The sequence below is a fragment of the Arvicanthis niloticus genome, chromosome 9, assembly GCF_011762505.2.
Source record: "Arvicanthis niloticus isolate mArvNil1 chromosome 9, mArvNil1.pat.X, whole genome shotgun sequence".
Taxonomy (NCBI): Eukaryota; Metazoa; Chordata; class Mammalia; order Rodentia; family Muridae; genus Arvicanthis; species Arvicanthis niloticus.
The window spans coordinates 13,260,769-13,282,023 of record NC_047666.1 but is presented as its reverse complement, the minus strand read 5'-3'; the positions used below and the strand labels follow the sequence as shown (position 1 = coordinate 13,282,023).

The window sequence follows — 21,255 nt, the reverse complement described above, 5'->3', positions numbered from 1 at the left end:
ACAGACTCGCTGTCTGTGTTAGACAGCTGAGTCTTGGTGTCTGCCACCCCAAGGCTGACAGTAGCGAGGTGGAACTCCCTAGCAGCTAGCTCAGGTTGGGGCCTGAATCAGTTCCCTGCCATCCCTCTGACTTGCTTGTCCGGGACCATGTTGTGTCAATATAGTGAACACTTGTTGAACTCTTACCCCTGGGCCACTTACTCATCTTAGAAGTTACAGGATTGCCTCACACTTACAGCAATCTCATGAGAACTCAGAGATGATTAATTTGGCCAAAAATACAGCTAGCAAGCAGCAGAGATGAACCCTGCCTTCCTCTTCCAGCAGATTTTTGCCCAGTTGTCATCAGCATTTGATAGCGCTTTATTTAACCTGCAAGTCTGTTCTATCAATGCAGTTTTCATTACTGAAACAGAGCACCAGAGGCTGGGTAATCTTATGTGGAACAGAAGTGTGAGCAAACATGGTGGCACATGCCTGTGTTTCCAGCACTTGGGAGGTAGTGGTAGAAAGATCAGGAGTTCAAGGTTATTCTTGACTAGATAGTGAGTTCAAGACCACCCAGCATGAGAACCTACCTAAGACACAAAGAAACAGACAACCTGAGGTTCACTGAAGTTCAGTCTGTCTCAAGGTCAAGGGGCTGCATGTGGTGTCCTGCCTGAAGTTGGAGTCCTAAACTGGTGCAGGGTATCACACGACAAAAGAGAGGGAACATTTAAAGTGTCCCTTCTGGCTCCCCCTTCCTGTTTCATTTTGAGGCACACTCTTACTATGTAGACCAGGCTGGCCTTGAACTCACCGAGCTCAGCCTGCCTCTGTCTTCTAAGTGCCAGGATTAAAGAAATGCACCATCATACCTGGCATTTTTTAAAATTGGTATGAACTATAATTATCATAAAAGCCAAAGTCAAATCTTCAAGAGAATACAAAAGATACACCCAAGCCACAGGCCCTGTTTACCCAAGGTCACTGAAAGTCAAGTGTCCTCCTGCTAAACTGAAAGTTTGATTCTACGGCGGCCTGAGCAATGACTTGCTCATATTCTTTTCAATCTTTTTGTTATAAAAGATTTTCCCATTGCTATTACTATTTTTGAAAGCAAGGTCTCAGATAGCCCAGGCTATCTCTCAACTCATAGTAGTCTTCCTGAGTGCTGGGGTTACAGATGTGAACCACCATGCCTGCCTGACTTCAGGCTGATATTCTATAAACCCAACATTTTAAACTGTCCTTATTATACAAAAGTGGCCATAGCATACAGAGTTTTGTGTCAGGACTCTTGTGCTTTTGGTTGGCACGGTGTCCACTTTGTAATATGGGATTACGTAGCCATTTGTCAAAGGGCATCTGATAGTGATACATTTACAAAGGTGACACAAACATGAAACTGTACACATGCATATTTCACTCACATCCAATGGTTCAAGCTTTCCTAGTACTCCAGAGACAAATAAGAGCTCTGGGCTGGCAGAAGAAAGGACTTGCTGTGTAAGCCAGTGACCAGAGTTCCAGTCCCAGAACCCACATAAAAGCAGAAGGAGAGAACCGACTTCCAAAAGTTATCTCTATATGTGTGCCATTGTATACATGTGCTACACAAACACAGACACACATCCATAATGATAAATAAATAAATAATTTAAAAGTACTTTTTAAACACTACTCTTAAGTATTGCAGTTACCTACGTCACACCAGAATGGGCACTTTTTGGTTTTTCGAGACAGGGTTTCTCTGTATAGCCCTGGCTGTCCTGGAACTCACTCTGTAGACCAGGCTGGCCTTGAACTCAGAAATCCACCTGCCTCTGCCTCCCAAGTGCTGGGATTAAAGGCCTGCGCCACCACCGCCCAGCTGAATGGGCACATTTTACCCAAGTAAAAGTCTTTTATGAAAGCCGAAGCAAGTTTGATTATAGTTAATAAATACTTTGGCACTCCATGTACTTATTCTTCAATTTTGTGGCTTGTCTTCTAACTTACGGTCTGAAGCGTTTGGTATGTAAAATCGAAAAGGACAATACAAAAGAAGCAGGCTAACAGAGGTCATATTAAATGAGAGCAGTGTGCCTGGCGAGGTGGCCACACCTCAAGCGTACCAGTGCTCGGGAGGCAAGGTAGGAAGATTGCACAAGTTTGGAGATAGCCTGTTTTATATAGAAAGTTCCAGACCAGCCAGGGCTGCATAGGAGAGACCATGTCGATGAATAAATAAACACATGTAACAGGCAAGGATGAGATGGGCCACAGATGTAGCTCCCCTGGTAGTGCTCTGTAGACAAGGGTGGGTTTGAACGCAGATTCCCCCTACTTGTGCCTCCAGCGTGCTGGGACTAAGGGCCCACCGCGCACAGCCTTGCATGTACTCTAAGCAGATCTCTGACCCAGCGCTTTCCCGGTGACAGCAGCACCCAGGCTTCCCGCAAAGTTGTTTCAGGGGTTTAGTGACTAAAAGGAGACAAGGGAATAGTTGAAAGCTGTGGTTAGGGGAGAGATGGTAAGTGCCCCTGCAGCTGGCTGTGGTGGGCGTGGTTCCTGCTGCTGCAGGCTGAAGCAGGAGAAGCTCTTGAGTTCGAGGCCAGTCTGGACTACAGACAGATATTCTATCTCAACAACAAAAACCAACCATCTAAACAAAACCTTATGAAGGGCTTGCCAGCTTGCTGGTCACCGCGGTGGTTTCTGTTGGAAAAGATTCAGTGCAGTGGAGATGACATTGCAGTGTCCCATGCTCTGCACAGGGCAACACGGGAGATGCTCCCTTGGTTTTTCTTTATTTTTTGTAGGGTGGGTCCTTCCTTCCTTCCTTCCTTCTTTCCTTCCTTCCTTCTTTCCTTCCTTCCTTCCTTCCTTCCTTCCTTCCTTCCTTCCTTCCTTCCTTTATTTCTTTTGAAACAAGGTGTAGCTCAGGCTGACCTGAAACTCACTTTGTGAATGAGGCTGGCCATGCATGAACTCACAGAGATTCACCTGCCTCTGCCTCCCAGTGCTGGGAATTAATGGCTTGAGCTACTAAGGCTGGCTCACCTTTTCGTCAGCCATGTTGCAATCCCCCAAATTAAAATACTTTTACCTTTCTGCAACTATTTCCTGGAAAAACCGGACACACCAGACTTTTGTTTAAAATGAAGATACATTACTTAATTTTTTTTTTTTTTAATTTGGAGACTGCAGGGATGGCTCAGTGGGTTAATGGTGATTGCTGCTGTCTCCGAGAACTAGAGTTGAGGTGGTTCATACCTACCTATTACTGCAGCTTCAGGGATTCCAACACTCGCTTTTGTCCACTACCGATACCTACATGTACGTGTACATGCACACACGTAGGCATACACATATATAATAAAGAAATGGTTATTTATTTTTATTTTATTAGTATTTTAAAGACAGGGTCTCCTATAGCCCCTGCAGCCTTCTGATTCTCTACCTCTCAAATGCTAGGATCCCAGGCATGCACACCACGCTGGTATGTACAGTATCAGGTTGAACCAAGGGATTTATGTATGTTAGATGGGGACTTTACCAGCTGAGCCACATCCCAAACCCAGAAGCCTGACTTTAAGGATGTGTCTTCAGCTTCCTCTGGACCACTCAATTTTCCATTACTGTCTGCCTCTGGGCTAAGGCTGCCTAGGGAAGTCCTATGGACTCCTTGTACGCATTTTCTCTGGTTTTATCAAAGTGCTTCCTGTGTCCTTCCTGGTTTCTCCAAAGAAGCCACCGGGATTCAGACATGATATCCTGATGTAATTAATTCTTGTGCCTCCTGAAGGCCATTGGACCTGGAAGGACAGCTGCGGTGGCGGGGAGGGGCTGGGTGACAGGACCTCAGACCCAGAGCTCACAGAGGCTCCTTTTCTCATCATTGCAGCTGTGAGTGCGGAGATGCTCAGAGCCCAGGAAGAGTGGGAAGTGGTGGACACCATCCATCCAGGCATAGGTAAGTGTGGAAATGGTGCTGTCTCGCAGTGACCAGCAGGAGCCAGACCAGCCGGCGCACCTGTGACCGGGACTAGGATACGAGTCCTTGAATGTTCTCATTCTAGATATTTGACATCAAATAGAATCTTATCATAAATCCTAAAAGGACACTCTACTACATGAAGTAGAGACGGAACACCACAGGGCAAGGCTGCCATTGTTGTCCACCCAGTGCCAAGAGAGGACACGAGAGCATTGTCAGGCATAGTCCCTGAAGGGGGACAAGGATGGAGGCCCCACTGGGGCAGTGAGGGCCCCTATAGAAGACACTTACTAGCAGTCTCTGAAGGCTGGGGACAATTGTTTCAGTCCATTTCTGACAAATTTAGAGGGAGACTAGAGACTATATGGTTCTCATGAAAACTTCACCAAGTTAATGGGAGATGTCACAGTGACTGATACCAGCCACCACCTATATTGTTGGTGACAAGTTAGTAGCCAGTGCTTGGTTTAGAGGTGACAACCAGTGGATGTTTACGAATAAGACAGTGTTTGCTATCCCAGATCCTTGGGTGTCTTCTCTTTTACCTAGAGAGTGGGGTGAGCTCCCAGCAGCCCGGCCAGCTCATCTCCTTCAGCGAGGCCCTGCAGCACTTCCAGACCGTGGACCTTTCCTCTTTCAAGGTATGGCTGCAGGAAGAATATTTCCTCAGCTCGGTGGACACTGGACCCTTTCTCACCTAAGAAATCTTGGGGTACAGGATCTCAGATAGCCAAAGAACCAGAGTTGGTGGACCACCTCTCACCCCAGCATCAGAGACTAAGCTAGAAGATTGACCCATGCTTGAGACCAGCTGCAAAATGTGCTCCAAGCTAAGTGTATGTAGGTGCCTTGTGGTGGTCAGAGGGTGTTGTCTCCTCTGGAACTGGAGTTACAGACAGTTTCAGAACCACTTGATATGGTGTCAGTGCTGGGAACTGAACCCAGGTCTTTTGGAAGAACAAGCACTCCTTTTTTTTTAATTTATTTTTTATTGGATATTTTATTTACATTTCAGATGCCATTCCCTTTCCCCATTCCCCTCCCTAGAAAACCCCTATCCCTTTTTGCCTTTTTACAATTTTTTTGATGTTAACCAAAGGCTTTATAAGTTTGGTAATGCTCAATATCAATCAGAAGTGTAACCCAATACCCAACCTAGATATATCAACTATCTTTGACTGGTGGAGACATGTGAACATCCACCTTCATGCCTCCTCCTCATCTCCTAGCTCCTCTCCTTCTTCTCCTCCTCTCCTTACTCCTCCTCTCCTTAATCCTCCCACCTTAGCTCCTCCTACATATCACCCTTCCTGTTAAAATAAAACTTTTCTCTCAAAATACAGTTAAAGCATAAATATACCAATTTGTGTCGATAAGGTACAAGATAGACCTAATACCCAGTCCATCGTTTTGTTGACTAAGGAACAAGCACTCTTAACCCATGAGCCAACTTTGAGAACCCCTGGTTCATATAGGGCCCTGCTAACCTTGGTGTGGAACGGAGCCTGAGGAAATATGGCAGTCCTGGGATTCAGACCAGGTGCAAATACCCCATGTTTTTCCCTCTTGGGGGTGGGAAGTACAGAGTTAAAGTCCAAGTAGCTCTTGGGGAAGCAAGATGGACTGTCTGGGAGGCAGGGCACTACCAACTCATGGCAAATAGAGAGAGATTCCCTGTTGGAGCCAGAAGCCATTTGTAAATTTAATTAAATTTATTTATTTTTGAATCAGAGACTCATTATGCAGCCCTGGCTGAACTGAAGTTCACTATGTTGCCAGGGCTGATGATAAACTCAAAGCAATTCTTCTGCCTCAGCTTCTCGAGTATTGGCATTACAAGCAGGCACTGACATACCCAATATTGTTAGCATTAATATTTATATCGGCATTTTCTTGGGCTGACTATCTAAGCGGCGGTGGCTCTGCTTACCTCAGGCCGCCATGCTCTGTGGCCTGAAGCCAAGCGCTCCATAGCTGGAAGCAGCCAGAGGCCACAGGTGTGCCACGGGTGTGCCACAGGCGTGCCACAGCTAAAAACGGCCAGCCAGAAACACCAGCCCTGGCACCCATGAAACACCATCATGGGAGATGGCTCTGCCAATCTCCTGCACTGTCTCCACAAGGCTGGGCTGAGCCCAGACCATCCCACCGTTTATGCGGTACCCGTGGTAGAAATGAGACTCTAATTTTAAAGATTATCCAATAGCTTTATATATTTGGTAATGCTCAAGTAACAAGATGTTCACACAATGAGAGGTGTTACCCAATACCTAACCTAGATATTACAATTACCTTATAGACTGCTGGAGACACACATACATCCCCCACCATTTTCCCCTCTCCCTGTCCTCTCTCTGCTAGCTCCTCCTCTTTCTTCTCTTCCTCTCCTTACTCCTCCCACGTTAGCTCCTCCCAAAATACCAAGTTTAATGTATCAGAAAATACACCACGACACAATATAATTTAGAAATATAGGAAACATGCTGAGGGCTGGAGATAGACATCTTAGCAGTTAAAAGCATGTGCTTTTGCAGAGGACCTGGGTTTACTATCCCAGCACCTACATGTCAGCTCACCACCCATTATTCCTGTGCCAGGGATTCTACACCCTCTCTGCCCCCACCCCACCCCCCCAGGCACCAGGCATGCACACGGTGTACAGACAGATATGGGGCTTTTTCAGAACTAGCTGTTGGCTACCAGTGAGGCTCAGCACTCATGCACATGAAATAATCGTTTAAATAAAGGTGTGGCAACTAAGTATGATGGTACACATGTATAATTCTAGCACTCGGGAGGCTGAGGCAGAAAGATGATAAGTTCAAGGCCAGCCTGGGCTACATGGAAATACCTTGTCTCAAAAAGTTGTATGGGGAAGCACACAAGTGGGTAAAGGCTTTTCCATACAAGCCCAGTGACCTGACTTCAGTCTACAGAACCCATGTAAAGGTGGGAGGAGAGAGCTGACACCACAGCACCCTCTGACTTCCACACATACATCACACACACACACAAATAATAATAATAATAAAGTGGGGTTGGGGAATGGAGTCTTTGGAAGTAAGCAGACTGAGGGCTTTTGTGGGGTGTCTTGAGCGACCTTATAAGTTTAGCAAAATGTGGTTTTAGGTATTCACCTAAAGCCTAGATCATCAGAGAGGCTAAAGAAACAGAAACTGATACAGAAGGTCAGAAGATGCCAACACCCAAAACCTTGTAAGGCAGGCAGCAGTGACCCTGGCTTTGGGGAGCCAGCATGACATAGTTTAGGAGGGACATCTGACCCAGTGGACCATGAGTGCTCAGTGGTCCTAGCATCAGTGGACGTGGGGAGGAGCTGAATTCTAGAATTCATATCCTCAGAGAAACAGAAAGCCATATGAAGGGTAGACACCTGGCTTCTCCCTGACCGTATCAGGCATGACATGGTCATATGGACACAGCTGAGCCCCACTGGTCAGTCAATAGCTAGTTCTGAAAAAGCCCAGGAGACCACATGCTGGGAATGCCTTCCCCGAAGGACATCCTGCAGAGAATCTGGGGCTGGGAGTGCCTGTCTCTGGAGTCTCAGTGCTCCTCCTAGCGCCTCCTCTAGGTCCAAACACTAGCTGATGGACAGTCACTGGTTGATAAAAGTTTTAGTAGATTGTCTGTTATTTTCTTCCCAGAAAAGAATCCAGCCAACTATTCAAAGGACTGGGCTCGCTGCCCTCCGGCATTGCCTCTTTGGGCCTCCAAAGCTGCACCAGGGTCTTCGGGAAGAAAGAGACTTGGTTCTCACCATTGCTCAGTGTGAGTGCTAGGGGCAGCCCAGGGCACATGCTCATGCTCTTGTCCGGTCTAGTTGCCATGAGAACAGGAAGGATGGTAGCATGTCTTGACACCGTTCAGTGTCCCATCCTCCGGGAAGCGTTGGTTTCTCCCTGGGAACAGCCTGGTAGAAAGTGTACATGTGTTTTGGGGCAGGTGGCCTGGACAGCCAAAACCCAACGCATGGCCGAGTGCTCCAAACCATCTACAAGAAGCTGACTGGCTCCAAGTTCGACTGTGCTCTTCACGGAGACCATTGGGAAGACCTGGGCTTCCAGGGTGAGAGAAAAGCACCCATGTTGCTTTCCTTGTCTCATTGGTTCCAGAGGGAGAGGCCATTTTGAGTGAGGAGGGACATCTAGGAGGGTACAGAAGATTCAGGGGCCTCAGGAGCAGTACATAGGAGTGTGCTGAGGGGAAGAAGAGGGGGATGGAGAACTTGGCACTTGGCGCTCTGCCATCTGTCAGGAAGCACTTTAGTGGCACACGTGGGAGTGACGTCATTTATATCTGCTTTGCTTGTGTTCTTCTTTTAAAATGAAAAATATAACTATCTGATACTGAAACAGTTATTTTACTTATTTTAGGATTATACTCTTTTGGCCAGGGGCAGGGGGTGGTGTGGAGGGCAGGGTTTCAGATAGCCCAGGCTGGCCTCAGACTCACTGTATAGCTTATCATGACCTTGAATTTCTGGTCCTCTTCCTTCCGCCTCTCTAGCTGGTGGTCCCACTGTGCCCAGTGTGTGGTACTGGTGGTCCCACTGTGCCCAGTGTGTGGTACTGGTGGTCCCACTGTGCCCAGTGTGTGGTACTGGTGGTCCCACTGTGCCCAGTGTGTGGTACTGGTGGTCCCACTGTGCCCAGTGTGTGGTACTGGTGGTCCCACTGTGCCCAGTGTGTGGTACTGGACCTCTAGCCCAGGCCTTTGTTGCGTGCCTGGTAAGCAGTCTGTCCACTGAGCCTCTGCTAATTTCTCCAAATCCTATCACTACATTTGTAAATAATAACTTTATTACAGGGCATGACTGTACACACCTTTAATCCCAGCACTCAGGAGGCAGAAGCAGGCAGATCTCTGTGAGTTTGAGGCCAGCCTGGTCTATAGAGCAAGTTCCAGGTCAGCTAGGGCTGTCATAGTTTTCTATAGTTGTAACAGATTTCCACTAATTTGACTAGGAGATGTAGCTTAGTTGCTAGAGTGGTCACCTAGCATGCATGAAACCCTGCATCCTATCCCCAGCACCCCATAAAATGGCATGGTCTCATACACATGCACTTCCATGTGCACCGGAGAAATGGAGGCAGTGGGTCAGAAGTCATACTCCTGCGTAGCGAGTTGGAGGCCTGGACTCCATGCAGCCCTGTGCAGACAAGAGTGACTTAGAACAAGCAGGCCACTGTTATCCTCTAGCCTGTAGCCAAGTCTGACGCAGGACTCGGTGAGAGAGGACCAGGGTGCCAGCAGTGCTGAACTCATTTGTGGAGGACCTAGGAGAAAATCTATGTCCTTAACTTTTGAGCTTCTAGAAACTTTCTGCAGACCTCTGTCGCCGCGGCCAGTAGTAGAATCCCCAAGCTTGCTCCATCCTCACATCTTTCTCTAGCTGCGTGTTTTCACCTCCTCATTCTCTCCTCTCTTCTGCACCAAGCCCACCCAGATACCCCCAAAACACACCCCTCTCTGCTGGTGGCGGCCTGGATCTTACCTCATCTTCATCTCCCTTGCTGTGTGCCGTGTTCCTAGAGTCTGAGGTTCCGCCTGTGGTCATCTTTGGAAGTAGGGATTATTCTGACCATCAGAGCTTTCACTGAGAAGGAAGAGGAGGAGAGAGAGGAGGAAGAAGAGAAGGAGGAAGAGGAGGGAGAAGAGGAGGAGGAGAAGTGGGACCACGTGCATCTCTGTGGTGTTGGGTTGGAATAGGTTGGATGTTATCTAAGTTGGGTCTGTCTCACTGGGCTGCCCTCCTCCTAACTGGTGTTTGGCTAGAGAGCCGGCTTTTCTGGAACCTCTGTGCTCTGCTCTAGTCTGTTTTCTGTTGCTATAAACTTCCACTGGGTAGTGTATAGAAAACAGCAGCATATTTGCCTCGTTATTCTGATGGCTGTGATGTCTAAGAACATGGCTCCAGAATCTCCTCAGCATGGGTTGAGGGCCTTCTTACAGTGTCATAACATGGTGGAAATACAGGAGAAAGGGCAGGCCCGTGTCAGTTGGAGACTTTCCTCTTTTATCTGTCTGTCGTCCTTGAACTTGGACGACAATGACCAATAACAATGACCTTAAATGTCTTATCCTCCTGCCTCTACCTCCCAAGTGCTGGTTAGACCTGCATGTTGACAAAGATGCCCAGTTTATAATGTGCTGGGGATGGCACCTAGGGCCTCATGTATGGTGGACAAGCACGCTGCCTGCTAAGCTACACCCCAGCCCCTTTCTTTGTAAAGATTGTGCTGGTATTGCGTGGGAAATGACTACAGAAGGCCATGGGACCAGGAGAAAACTGCTGCCAGAGCACTCCTGAGTGCTGAATGGACATGTTCGGTCCCATCGAGCCCCTCAGGGCTGTGTCCAGAAGTGGGCATGTGCAGGGTTCTCATCCCCCTCTAACCCAGAAAAGCCAGTGTCCGAGCAGTGTGCCAGCTACATCCTGGGAGCTCAAGAGATCAGTACAGCTTTCTCGCTTACTGTCACACCTTGCTTTCTGCCCCAGGAGCAAACCCAGCCACTGACCTCAGGGGGGCAGGCTTCCTGGCCCTCCTGCACCTGCTGTACCTCGTCATGGACGCAAAGACTTTGCTGATGGCCCAGGAGATCTTCCGCCTGTCTCATCACCATATCCAGGTAGGGTTCTGGCGGGAAGATAAAGGGAAAGGCTGTGGGCTGAGGACCTGAGCAGCCAGGACTGCACAATTCTGTGTCTGAACGGTGGAGACGAGCTAGGAATGGCTTCTCCGTCAGATGCAGTGGAATTCGGGCTCTGTTATTCACTAGCTGCTGGTCTTTAGCAAATTCGTGAATTCATGAATCTCTCAGAACTTTAATTTCCTTACCTGCATGATGGAAATCATAAAGTCTTATTTTCACTTTTTTTTCTGTTGCTGTGGTAAAGCTAGTGAGGAAGGAAGAGTTTAGTTTTGCTCACAGTTTGAGGCTACAGGATGTGAGTGCCAGAGAGTCCCAGCAGCTGGAGCATGGGAGGCGGCTGCTCACGTTGTACCACAGTCAAGAAACAAAGCAGTAACCGCAGGAGTATTAAGGGTATAGCTGTTTTGTCCATTTCCTGTGGTTCTAGATTCCCTGCGGTGACCTGCCCAGGGCTCTTACCAGCTGCTAGGTGAAGAGCAGCTTCTGAGGAGGTCCCTCATGATCATCCAGGCTCTGGGGGTTGGAACAGGGAGATGAAATAAAATAGATTTGTGAGTATCTCTAAGAGAGTGGGAGCAGCCTGGGTTTGATGCAGTGGACATAAAGTTAGGATTTAGGGCAAGGAGGAAGTCACTGATTTTTTTTTTTTTTTTAAGACAGCTAGGGAAAAAAAGAGGTGTGGTAGTTTATACCTTTAATCTCAGCACTCAGAAGGCAGAGGCAAGAGGATATCTGTGACTCTGGGGCAGCATGGACTACATACAGGTCAGCTAAGACTATATAGTAAGGCTCTGTCACAAAAAAATAAAGGAGGTACCATAAAGAAAAACTAGGGGCTAGAGAGGCATCTCAGTGGTTAAGAACACCAAGTGCTCTTCTAGAGAGCCCATGTTTAGTTCCCAGCACCTGCATGATGGTTCACAATGTTATGTGCCTCCAGTTCCAGGGCATCTGACACTTTCTTCTGCTATCCTCAAGAACCAGGCATCCATGTGGTACACAGACATGCATGCAAGCAAACCACCATACACATCAAAAATTAAATAAAAATAAGTGCGCATTCTGAGTTTGGTATGGTGGCACGTGACCATAGTCCCTGCAGGGCCTCACATAGTGACTGTGAAAGTACACTTACCTAGCAGGCTCGGGGTACTGTGTTCAATCCCTGGTACTACCATTGAATAAATACCTCTAGTGAGTTGCACGCCAGCCTGGGCTGTATATCAAGTTCAAGGCAAGCCGAGGCTATATAACTAGAAAGAGAACAAAGGAAAAAAGAGAGAGGAGATGGGGGAGAGAATGAGAAAGAGACAGAAGGGGAGAAGAAAAGGATGGTGATGGAGAGGTAGCCATTTCTGTGCCCCTCGAAAGCCCTCTGTGGGTCCCATAAGCCTGTGTTGTAAGGATCCCTCCAGGCAATTCTGAGACCTGATCAGAGGTGAAAACCATGCTGTCAGTCTTGAAGGTGGAGTGAGACAGCCTGGAACAAGTGAGAAGGCTTCCATTGTTATGTGACAAGTGAGGAGAGGAAGGAAAGGCACGAGTCCAGGAGACAGAAATACCCCGGAAGCCACAGGGAGGCAGATGTAGCGTTGGCCTTGACCTGGGCCAGATGGGGCTGGCTGGGAAGAGGGCCGGACATATGGATGCTGGGCTGTCACTGGGGATCGCCACTGGGACATTTTCAGTGGCTGTCAGAGACAAAGAGCCCTGACTTACATTTAAAAGGGAGTAGAGTGAGGGGAATAAATTGAGACAGTAAAGAGAGATACGTTTTTCAGAGGATTTCAAATAGGAACCAAATAGGAACCAGGAAGGGTGACTGGACTGAAGAGATTAAGTCATGTCGAGTGTGTGTGTGTGTGGGGGGGGTATATACTTGTTTTTATCTTGCTTTTTGTTTTTAAGATTTCATTTTTACTTGGGGCTGGAGAGATGGCTCAGAAGTTAAAAGCACTGACTGCTCTTCCAGAAGACCTGGGCTTGATTCCCAGCACCCACTGGCAACTTATAACTGTCTGTAATCCAATTCCAAGATTTGACGCCCTCACATAGACATACATGCATGTAAAACACCAAAGCACATACAAATCATTAAAAAGATTTTTAATTTTACTTGTGTGTATATGTGTGTATGTGCACATGCATGCAGGTGCCCATGGTGCCCAGAAGAGGGCGTAGGATCCCCTGGTGGTGGCTGTGAGCTGCCTGACGCGGGTGCTGGAACCAGACTCCAGTTCTCTGCAAGAGCAGCCAGTGCTCTTAGCCACTGAGCCACTTCTTCAGCCCCCTATTTTGCTTTGTTTTGTTCTTAATTTTTGAGTCAGTATTTCCCTCTGTTGTCCAGGCCATCTTGGAACTCATTGGGTAGCTCAGATTGTCTTAAATACATAGTGATCCTCCTGCTTTAGCTTCCCCGGTGGTAAGATCGGTAAGATCGCATGTGTGAGCCGCCCTACCATACATGACAAGTAGCTATTTTTATGTAATTTCAAATGTACAGAAAAGTTGTAAGTGGGAAGTCTTGTGTGATAACAGAAATCAACGTTAGAGCCTTGGGGTTTGAGACGCAGCTCAGTTGGTAGAGGGCTTGCCTAGCGTGCACAAAGCCCTGTGTTCAGTTCCGTTCTATCTAGAGAATGATCTGTGGCCACATATTCCCGGTTTTAAATGAGTGAGTTTATTAAGCATATAACAAGCTTAGGTAAAAGGATAAATATCAAGTAACAGGTGAGTGTGTTCATCAAATCAGACAGTTACCACATCTAGCAGAAATGGGGGAACCCTGCCCAAATAGTCATACTGCATGCCAGACTGAGAGAGTCCTGAGCCAAGTAGGGCACTTTCTCCAGCTTCTCCTTCCCACTGCAGGCTGTTTTATGAGGAAACAAGAGTGACCTCTGTTGGAAATGGTTTTCCTGCTAGCTGGTCTCGGTGGCACAGTGTCTTTAATGTTCTCAGTTATTAGCTGTTCTCCTTCTTCCCTCTTACAGGACTAGGGGGCCAGCCTGGCCCAGGACACCTGAGATAGACAGGCTGGAATCTGAGTCAGGGAACTCTTGTTCTCAAGAGTTAGCTGTCAACAAGCACAAACAGCACATGACAATTTACCAGTATAATTTATATTAGAGGTCCCCAGGACCTGACACGTTAGGACATACTTATAAATTCAAGGTCATCCTAAGCCTCACAGCAAGCTCAAAGCCACCCTGGGATACAGGAGACCCATCTATTTATTTATTTACTTATTTACTTATCTATTAGCCATAAACATTTGATTTGTATAACTACTTTTTAAAAGATTGTTTTCTAATTTTATGTGTATGAGTACTTTAGCTGCATGTACACCAGCGTGCCAGAAGAGGGCATCAGATCCCATTACAGATGGTTGTGAGCCACCACGTGATTCCTGGGGATTGAACACAGAACCTCTGGAGGAGCAGACAGTGCTCTTAACCACTGAGCCATCTCTCCAGCCCAGGAGACCCCTTTTTAAGAAGAAGGGGGAGGGGGTAATTAACTGTGGTAGCCCACACCTTTAATCTAAGTACTCTGGGAGTCAGAGGCAGAAAGATCTGCTATGAGTTCAAGGCCAACCGGGTCTACATAGAGAAATCCAGGTGAGCCAGGGTGACATAGAACCCTGTCTCAGAGGGGGTTGGAGGCTAGGATTGTGGCTCAGTTGCTAGAGCACCTGCCTAGTATCCATAAGGCCCTGTGTTCAGTCCTCAGGGCAAACCAAACATTGTGTTGCACACCTGCAGTTCTAGCACTCAGGAGGTAGAGGTCAGGTCACAAGCCCAGGTCATCCTCAGCTACACAGTGACTGAGAAGCCAGCCTTGAATAGCTGAAACCCTGTCTTATTAAAAAAAAAAAAAAAGCTGGAAGCTTTCAGGGAGGAATGGGGAGAATGGTTTACAAGCAGGGTCCCAGCGTCCCTCCATCCCTCCACACATTGCGCACGCTCCAGCCCCAGGAGAGGAGCACTGTGAGAAAGGACCATTAGTGCCTCACAGCACCTGGAAACTATGTCCCCAGCAGAGCGCCAGCTCCACAAATAGAGTGAGTATTTATTCATAGGAACATCTGCTGGTAATCGGAAGCTTATTGTCAGGCCGTGGGCGTCACACATTAAGCACAACACTTGTGCCAGGAACACAGTGGCACATTTGGGAAGTAGGGGAAAGGTAAAAGATAGGGACAGACCAAAGGTTGCACAGAGCTTTATTGGGCTTGGAGCACAGGGAACCAGTCGTGACCCTGGCATCGGGGAAGGGGGTGTATAGTAACTACCTGAAGAAGTGCACAGAGCCACATGGAGCTAGAGGAAGTCATGCAAGGAGAGGCAGGAAAATCAGTAGTTTAAGGCCACCCTCAATTACGTGGTACAATCTAGGCCAGCCTGGGCTACATGAGACCTGGTTTCAAAAATAAGATTGGCCCTGGTATTTTCAAGATAAGTAAGTGGAAGTGTATGTGTTAGTTACTTCTCTGTTGCTGTGATAGGTTACCTGACCAGTGCAGCTTCAGGGAGGACTTCCTTTGACTCACATGGTCCTGTGGAATCCACACTCAGGGAGCGGAGGACACACCAGAAAAAGTGTGCCATCCACCCCTGTGGCTGGCCTGCAGAAACCAGCTACTGCTCACTCAGATCCCCTTAGCCCTGTAAAATGATAACCCTAGAGACCTGTAATATACTAGCCAGATTTGTAACAATAAATCTCTAGCCCCCAAATGCCCACAGAAAGAACACAATATAAATACAAGCTATGGGCTGGAGAGATGGCTCAGTGGTTAAGAGCACTGACTGCTCTTCGAGAGGTCCTGAGTTCAATTCCCAGCAACCACGTGGTAGCTCACAACCATCTGTAATGGGATCCCATGCCTTTTTCTGGTGTGTCTGAAGACAGCGACAGTATACATATATACACTAAATAAATAAATTTTAAAAATAAATACAGCTGGGCGGTGGTGGCGCACACCTTTAATCCCAGCACTTGGGAGGCAGAGGCAGGCAGATCTCTGAGTTCAAGGCCAGCCTGGTCTACAGAGTGAGTTCCAGGACAGCCAGGGCTATACAGAGAAACCCTGTCTCAAAAAACCAAAATAAATAAATAAATAAATAAATAAATAAATAAATAAAAACTACACACCTAGATCAGACGAATGTACCCTACGTTACTCTATTGCCCATCTGTGAAATCCCTAGTTACTTATGGCTCCTTCAGGCCATGTGGTTCTAGTTCATCTTCATCCATCTCCCTCCATCTCATCTTCTTCTCCTCTTGCCCTCTCTAAAACTTTCAGTTCAGCTTTTTCCTTCCACTGCCCAGTCACAGGCTCTGGCCTTATCTGACCAATTAGCATTTCACCTGACCTCACGTGAGTATGGGCACCCCACTTGAGGGAGCAGAAAATACCAACAGCAATCCACAACTATCACATAGGGCAAGAAAGCCGAGTGTACGGATGAAGGAAAGGGTAGGTGGTTTGGACTCCCTGTCTACATAGACCCCTAGCCGTCAGGTCATACTGTCTTGGATTATCATTGTCTTTGACCAGTGCACTTTAAAAAAAATTTTTTGATTTTTACTTTTATGTGTATGGACAGGAACACACACACACACACACAGAGTACATAGACATCAGATTTCCTGAAAATGGAGTTACAGAGGTTGTGAGCCACTATGTGGGTGTTGGGAACTCACATGTGTTCTGGAAAAGTAGCCATCACTCTTAACCACTGAGCTGTAGGGGTGATATTTAGAAAATGGCCCCCGGTCCAGCTTGTTCCCGGGCAGCCACCATGTTCCCACTACTCCTCGGCTCTGACCGTGGATCTGGCTAGCTAGATGTGCAGGCCCTGGCACCCATGAGACGCCAGTGTGGGGGATGGCTCTGCCAATCCCCCATGCTGCATCCACAAAGCTCTGCAGAACCCCAGACAGTATCTGCCAGCCTCGCAGTACTCGATAGAAATGAGACTCTTAAAGCTTAATGATTATCTAAAGGTTTTCTATGTTTAGAAATGCTCAGTCAACAAGATGCCCACACAATAGAGTTGTTACCCAATATCTAACCTGTGATAGAAGTTGCTACCCAGGACAGCTTTTGACCCATCCATGGTTCTCCATGGCTGATAGCCCCCTTCTCCTCCCCTTCCTCTATTTCTTCTCCCAGCTCCACCTCCTCTTCTACGGCCTAATCACCCAGCTCTAATGTAGCAGAATAAGTCTCCTGCTACACTGAGCTATCTCTCAAACCCTTGTTTTAAATTCTTTGTATACATAGGGTCCTATGGAAGCCAGAATAGGGCATATGATCCCCTGCTGGAGTGACATGGTGTTGACCTTCCTCATGTGGGTCCAGGTCTTCAGACTTTGTGGCAAACCAGCTGAGCCATTCACCAGCACCATTACAGAGCCGACTGGCCTCAGACTCACTTTGTAGCCAGAAGTAGCCTTGAATTCCTGCTCCTCCTGCTTCTGCCTCCTGACCAGCGCTTTAACTTTAACTTGTAATGATTTTAGATTTACAGAAAACATACAAAAGTAGCTTAGACAGAGCAGCCGTGCCGGGCGGTGGTGGCGCACGCCTTTAATCCCAGCACTTGGGAGGCAGAGGCAGGCGGATTTCTGAGTTTGAGGCCAGCCTGGTCTACAGAGTGAGTTCCAGGACAGCCAGGGCTACACAGAGAAACCCTGTCTCGAAAAGCAAAAACAAAAACAAAAAAAAAAAGAAAGAAAGAAAGAAAGAAAGAAAGAAAAAGAAAAAAGACAGAGCAGCCGTGTATCCACTTCCCCAATAATCTTCTATAGCCATGTAGCCGTCATGAAACCAAAGAATGATTGGCCAGTGCACATCAGCATCCTCCAGTGCACATCTGCAGCATCCTCCAGTGCACATCTGCAGCATCCTCTGTTCTGCTCTCATTGGTTTTCTATGTCAGGCTCTTGCATCCGGTCCCACTGTGTGCTGTCACCATGTCTCATTTAGTGCTTCAGCCTGTGGGAAGGTTTATTTTGCCCTGACTCTGGCTTAACAACCTTGACACAGTTGAGGTCCCAGGGTCAGTTATTTTGTAGGCTGTCCCTCAATTTCAGTTTGTCTCACATAAAAAAAACAAAACAAAACAAAACAAAACGATTTTGGGTGTGCATTTGGCCAAAATAGAACCACAAATGTGATGTGGTTTTCCAGGCGCCTGGTACCAAGGTGCATATACTGTCTCTGTGTCTTATTCCTAGGAAGTTAGCTTTGGTTAAGATGGTGTCCTTTGGGCCGGGCGGTGGTGGCGCACGCCTTTAATCCCAGCTCTTGGGAGGCAGAGGCAGGTGGATTTCTGAATTTGAGACTAGCCTGGTCTACAGAGTGAGTTCCAGGACAGCCAGGGCTACACAGAGAAACCCTGTCTCGAAAAACAAGAAAACAAAAAACAAACAAACAAAAAAGTTGCTGGGTGAAAATTTGAGGATAAACAAGAAATTTGCATAATCTCAAGGTATTTTTCTGTAAAATCATTATTAACCATAAAGGGAAAACAGAAGCTTTATAATAAATGGAAGACCAAAGCACACCACCAGGGGCCTGAGTTCGAACCCCAGTCTCTACATAGTAGAAATTGACTACCACAGACTGTACTCTGATCTTCACACATGTGCCATGGCATGTGCACATGTACACACACACATACATAAATGAATATAATTAAAGAAAAATGTTTAGGACTAGGGAAATGACTCAGCAGTTAAGAGCACTGGTTACTCTTCCAGAAGACCCAGGTTGATTTCCAGCACCCGAATGGTACCTGACAAGTGTCTGTAACTCCAGTCCCAGGAGATTGGCACCTTATTGTGACCTACCAGGCACACATATGGTACACAGACAGACATACAGGCAACGTAACCATACATATAAAATTAAAATAATTTTTTCCAAAAGAAAAGGCATAAGAGCCGGGCGGTGGTGGCACATGCCTTTAATCCCAGCACTTGGGAGGCAGAGGCAGGCGGATTTCTGAGTTCGAGGCCAGCCTGGTCTACAGAGTGAGTTCCAGGACAGCCAGGGCTACACAGAGAAACCCTGTCTCGAAACCCCACCCCCCACCCCCCCCACCCCCCGCCAAAAAAAAAAAGAAAGAAAAGAAAAGGCATAAAAGAGAGCTTCACTTTCAGGCACTTGTGGTGCTCCCTGCTGAAAGAGAATTGACTCAAACTTCCAAGTGCTCAGAGACCCCAGCTTCTGTGCACCCCAGATTGCAGAAGGGCTTTGAGCCCTTTATCCTGAAAAATAGCTCAGTCCTTTGAGAGAAATGGGACTGACCCGTCTCCTTTAGTGAGGCACCTTGCTGCACCGAAGACAGAGGTTGGCTAGCTTTCCAGCAGGCGACTGTGCAGCATGGTATGCTGTCCTTGGAGTCTCCTCTCCCAGCACAGAGCAGGTGCTCAGAAGTATTAGAGTGACTCCACACCTGCCATCGGTCCACACACAGGGACTCCCAACCAGCAGCCCACTCCAGAGTCACCCAGAATGTGTTACATATGTTGCCAGAACCTGGAAAGAGGCCACCCAAGCCTCAAGAGATGCTTGAATCATCCTGCTTTGGTATTCAAAAATAGTTAAGCCCAAAGGAAAGCCATGAAGGCAAATGAAAATGCAAAAGTAGCCAAGAGGGGCAGGAGTGTGAGGCCAGCTTGGTCTACATAGCAACCCAGCCAGGGCTGCACAGTGAGACCCTGGGTCAAAAGGCCTGCAGTGGGATACAGGTGAGTTGGTACAGTGCTTGCTGAGCATTCACGACATCCGTGGTTTGATCCCAACACCATGTAAATTGGGATGGGGGCACGTGACTGTAATGCCAGTATTTGACAGGAGGAGGAAGAAGGTCAGAGTTCAAAGTCAAGAGCTGGTGAGATGGCTCAGCAGTTAAGAACACTAACTGCTCTTGAAGAGGACCCGGGTTCTATTCCCAGCACCCACATATCAGCTCACAATATCTAACTGCACTCCCAGGGGATCCGACAGCCTCTCCTGGCCTTCCCTGACACTAGGTACACATGTGGTACACAGACATACATGCAGGCAAGCGCTCAGACCATACATAATCAATCAATCAATATATAGTTCAAGATCAATCTTGGCTGCAAAGAGAGTTTGAATCAAGCATGTGATCTGTGAAACCATGTCATATATATATATATATGTGTGTGTGTATACATATATGTGTGTGTATACATATATGTGTGTGTATGTATACACACACACACACACACACACAAAGAAAAAGGAGGGAGTTGGGGAGTTGGATATGAGACTGCCTTGAAGCAACCTCCTATGAACTCCTAGATTCCAGGCCTCTTGTAAGGTGGGATGCAGAGACAGTAACAGCAGCAGCCACCTCTGTGGCTTTAGCTCCTGCCAGTCACATGAGGCAGAGGAAATGACTGGGCAAAGCTGGCTGGCCACTGACTTATGATACTCCGTTCCAGCAATTCCCCTTCTGTTTGATGTCTGTGAACATCACCCGCATTGCCATCCAGGCCTTGAGGGAAGAGTGCCTCTCCAGGTGAGTTCCTAGTGGATCAGAGTAACCCAGTAGAACCTGGTCCAGTCCCTTCCGTGCCTCAGGCCTTGTCCACAGCTCTGTTACCTGCTGGTTCTCAGAGCTGGACAACATCTCCATGCACCAGCCACCTCTCCTCACCGACCTACCCAAATGCCAGGCTGCCAAATGCTGGTGGGGCGGGTGGGGTGAGGTGGAGGCTTCCTGAGGTGACCTGGTAGGCCAGGGAAGAGGGCACTGGTGTGTTGGGTTCATCCATGGTTAAACAGGTCACCTCCTCTGTCCTATAGGGAATGCAACCGTCGGCAGAAGGTCATCCCAGTGGTGAACAGCTTCTATGCAGCTACTTTCCTTCACCTGGCACGTATATGGAGGACCCAGCAGAAGACTATTTTAGACTCAGGCTTTGTCCTCAAAGGTTGGCACTTTCTTCTGTGTCCAGGGCCTGAGAGCCCAGGGTAGAACCACTATATTTCCCTCTTCTCCCTCCCTCCTGCCTGTCCTCAGAACACCCTGGAACTTTCTCCTTTCTCTGCAAACCCTTCTCCCTCTCTGTTCCCTCACTTGCTTGTTTGTTTGTTGTTGTTGTTGTTGTTGTTGTTGGTGGTGGTGGTGGTGGTGGTGGTGTGTGTGTGTGTGTGTGTGTGTGTGTGTGTGTGTTGAATCAGGATCACTCTATGAGATCCTGGCTGGCCTGGAACTTGTTGTGTAGACCATGCTAGCCTCAAACTTAAGACAGTCCATCTGCCTCTGCTTCCTGAGTACAAAGATTACAGGCATGCACCACTGTGCCAGGCTGCGGCCACGTCTGATAATTACTTGTTATCACTGTTACTTTTGTTTAGATTGTTGAGATGCAGTCCCTCACTGTAACCAGGTGACAGTCCTGCATCTGCCTTCCTTGTGTTGGGATGACAGTCTGAGCCATCATGCATGGCTCTTGATAACCACATCAAACAACAAAAACCTCACATCTTCCAAACAAAAAATTTAGCCTGCTCAGCACAGTGTAGGCAGATCTCTGTGAGTTCAAGGCCAGCCTGGTCT

The 21,255-nt window shown here is 47.6% G+C and overlaps 1 protein-coding gene across 5 annotated transcripts in view; it reads left to right on the top strand.

The window, feature by feature from the left end:
• Nucleotides 1–21,255, top strand: part of Elmod3 (ELMO domain containing 3) — a 37,416-nt gene that overhangs the window by 14,115 nt on the left and 2,046 nt on the right. For all 5 annotated transcript variants that reach the window (XM_034512309.2, XM_034512311.2, XM_034512310.2 and 2 more), the window contains 7 exons: nucleotides 3,872–3,940; nucleotides 4,514–4,605; nucleotides 7,633–7,756; nucleotides 7,931–8,053; nucleotides 10,488–10,618; nucleotides 20,135–20,211; nucleotides 20,499–20,626. In XM_034512309.2, the coding sequence (XP_034368200.1) occupies nucleotides 3,872–3,940; nucleotides 4,514–4,605; nucleotides 7,633–7,756; nucleotides 7,931–8,053; nucleotides 10,488–10,618; nucleotides 20,135–20,211; nucleotides 20,499–20,626 (744 nt within the window). The remainder of the gene's footprint in view (nucleotides 1–3,871; nucleotides 3,941–4,513; nucleotides 4,606–7,632; nucleotides 7,757–7,930; nucleotides 8,054–10,487; nucleotides 10,619–20,134; nucleotides 20,212–20,498; nucleotides 20,627–21,255) is intronic.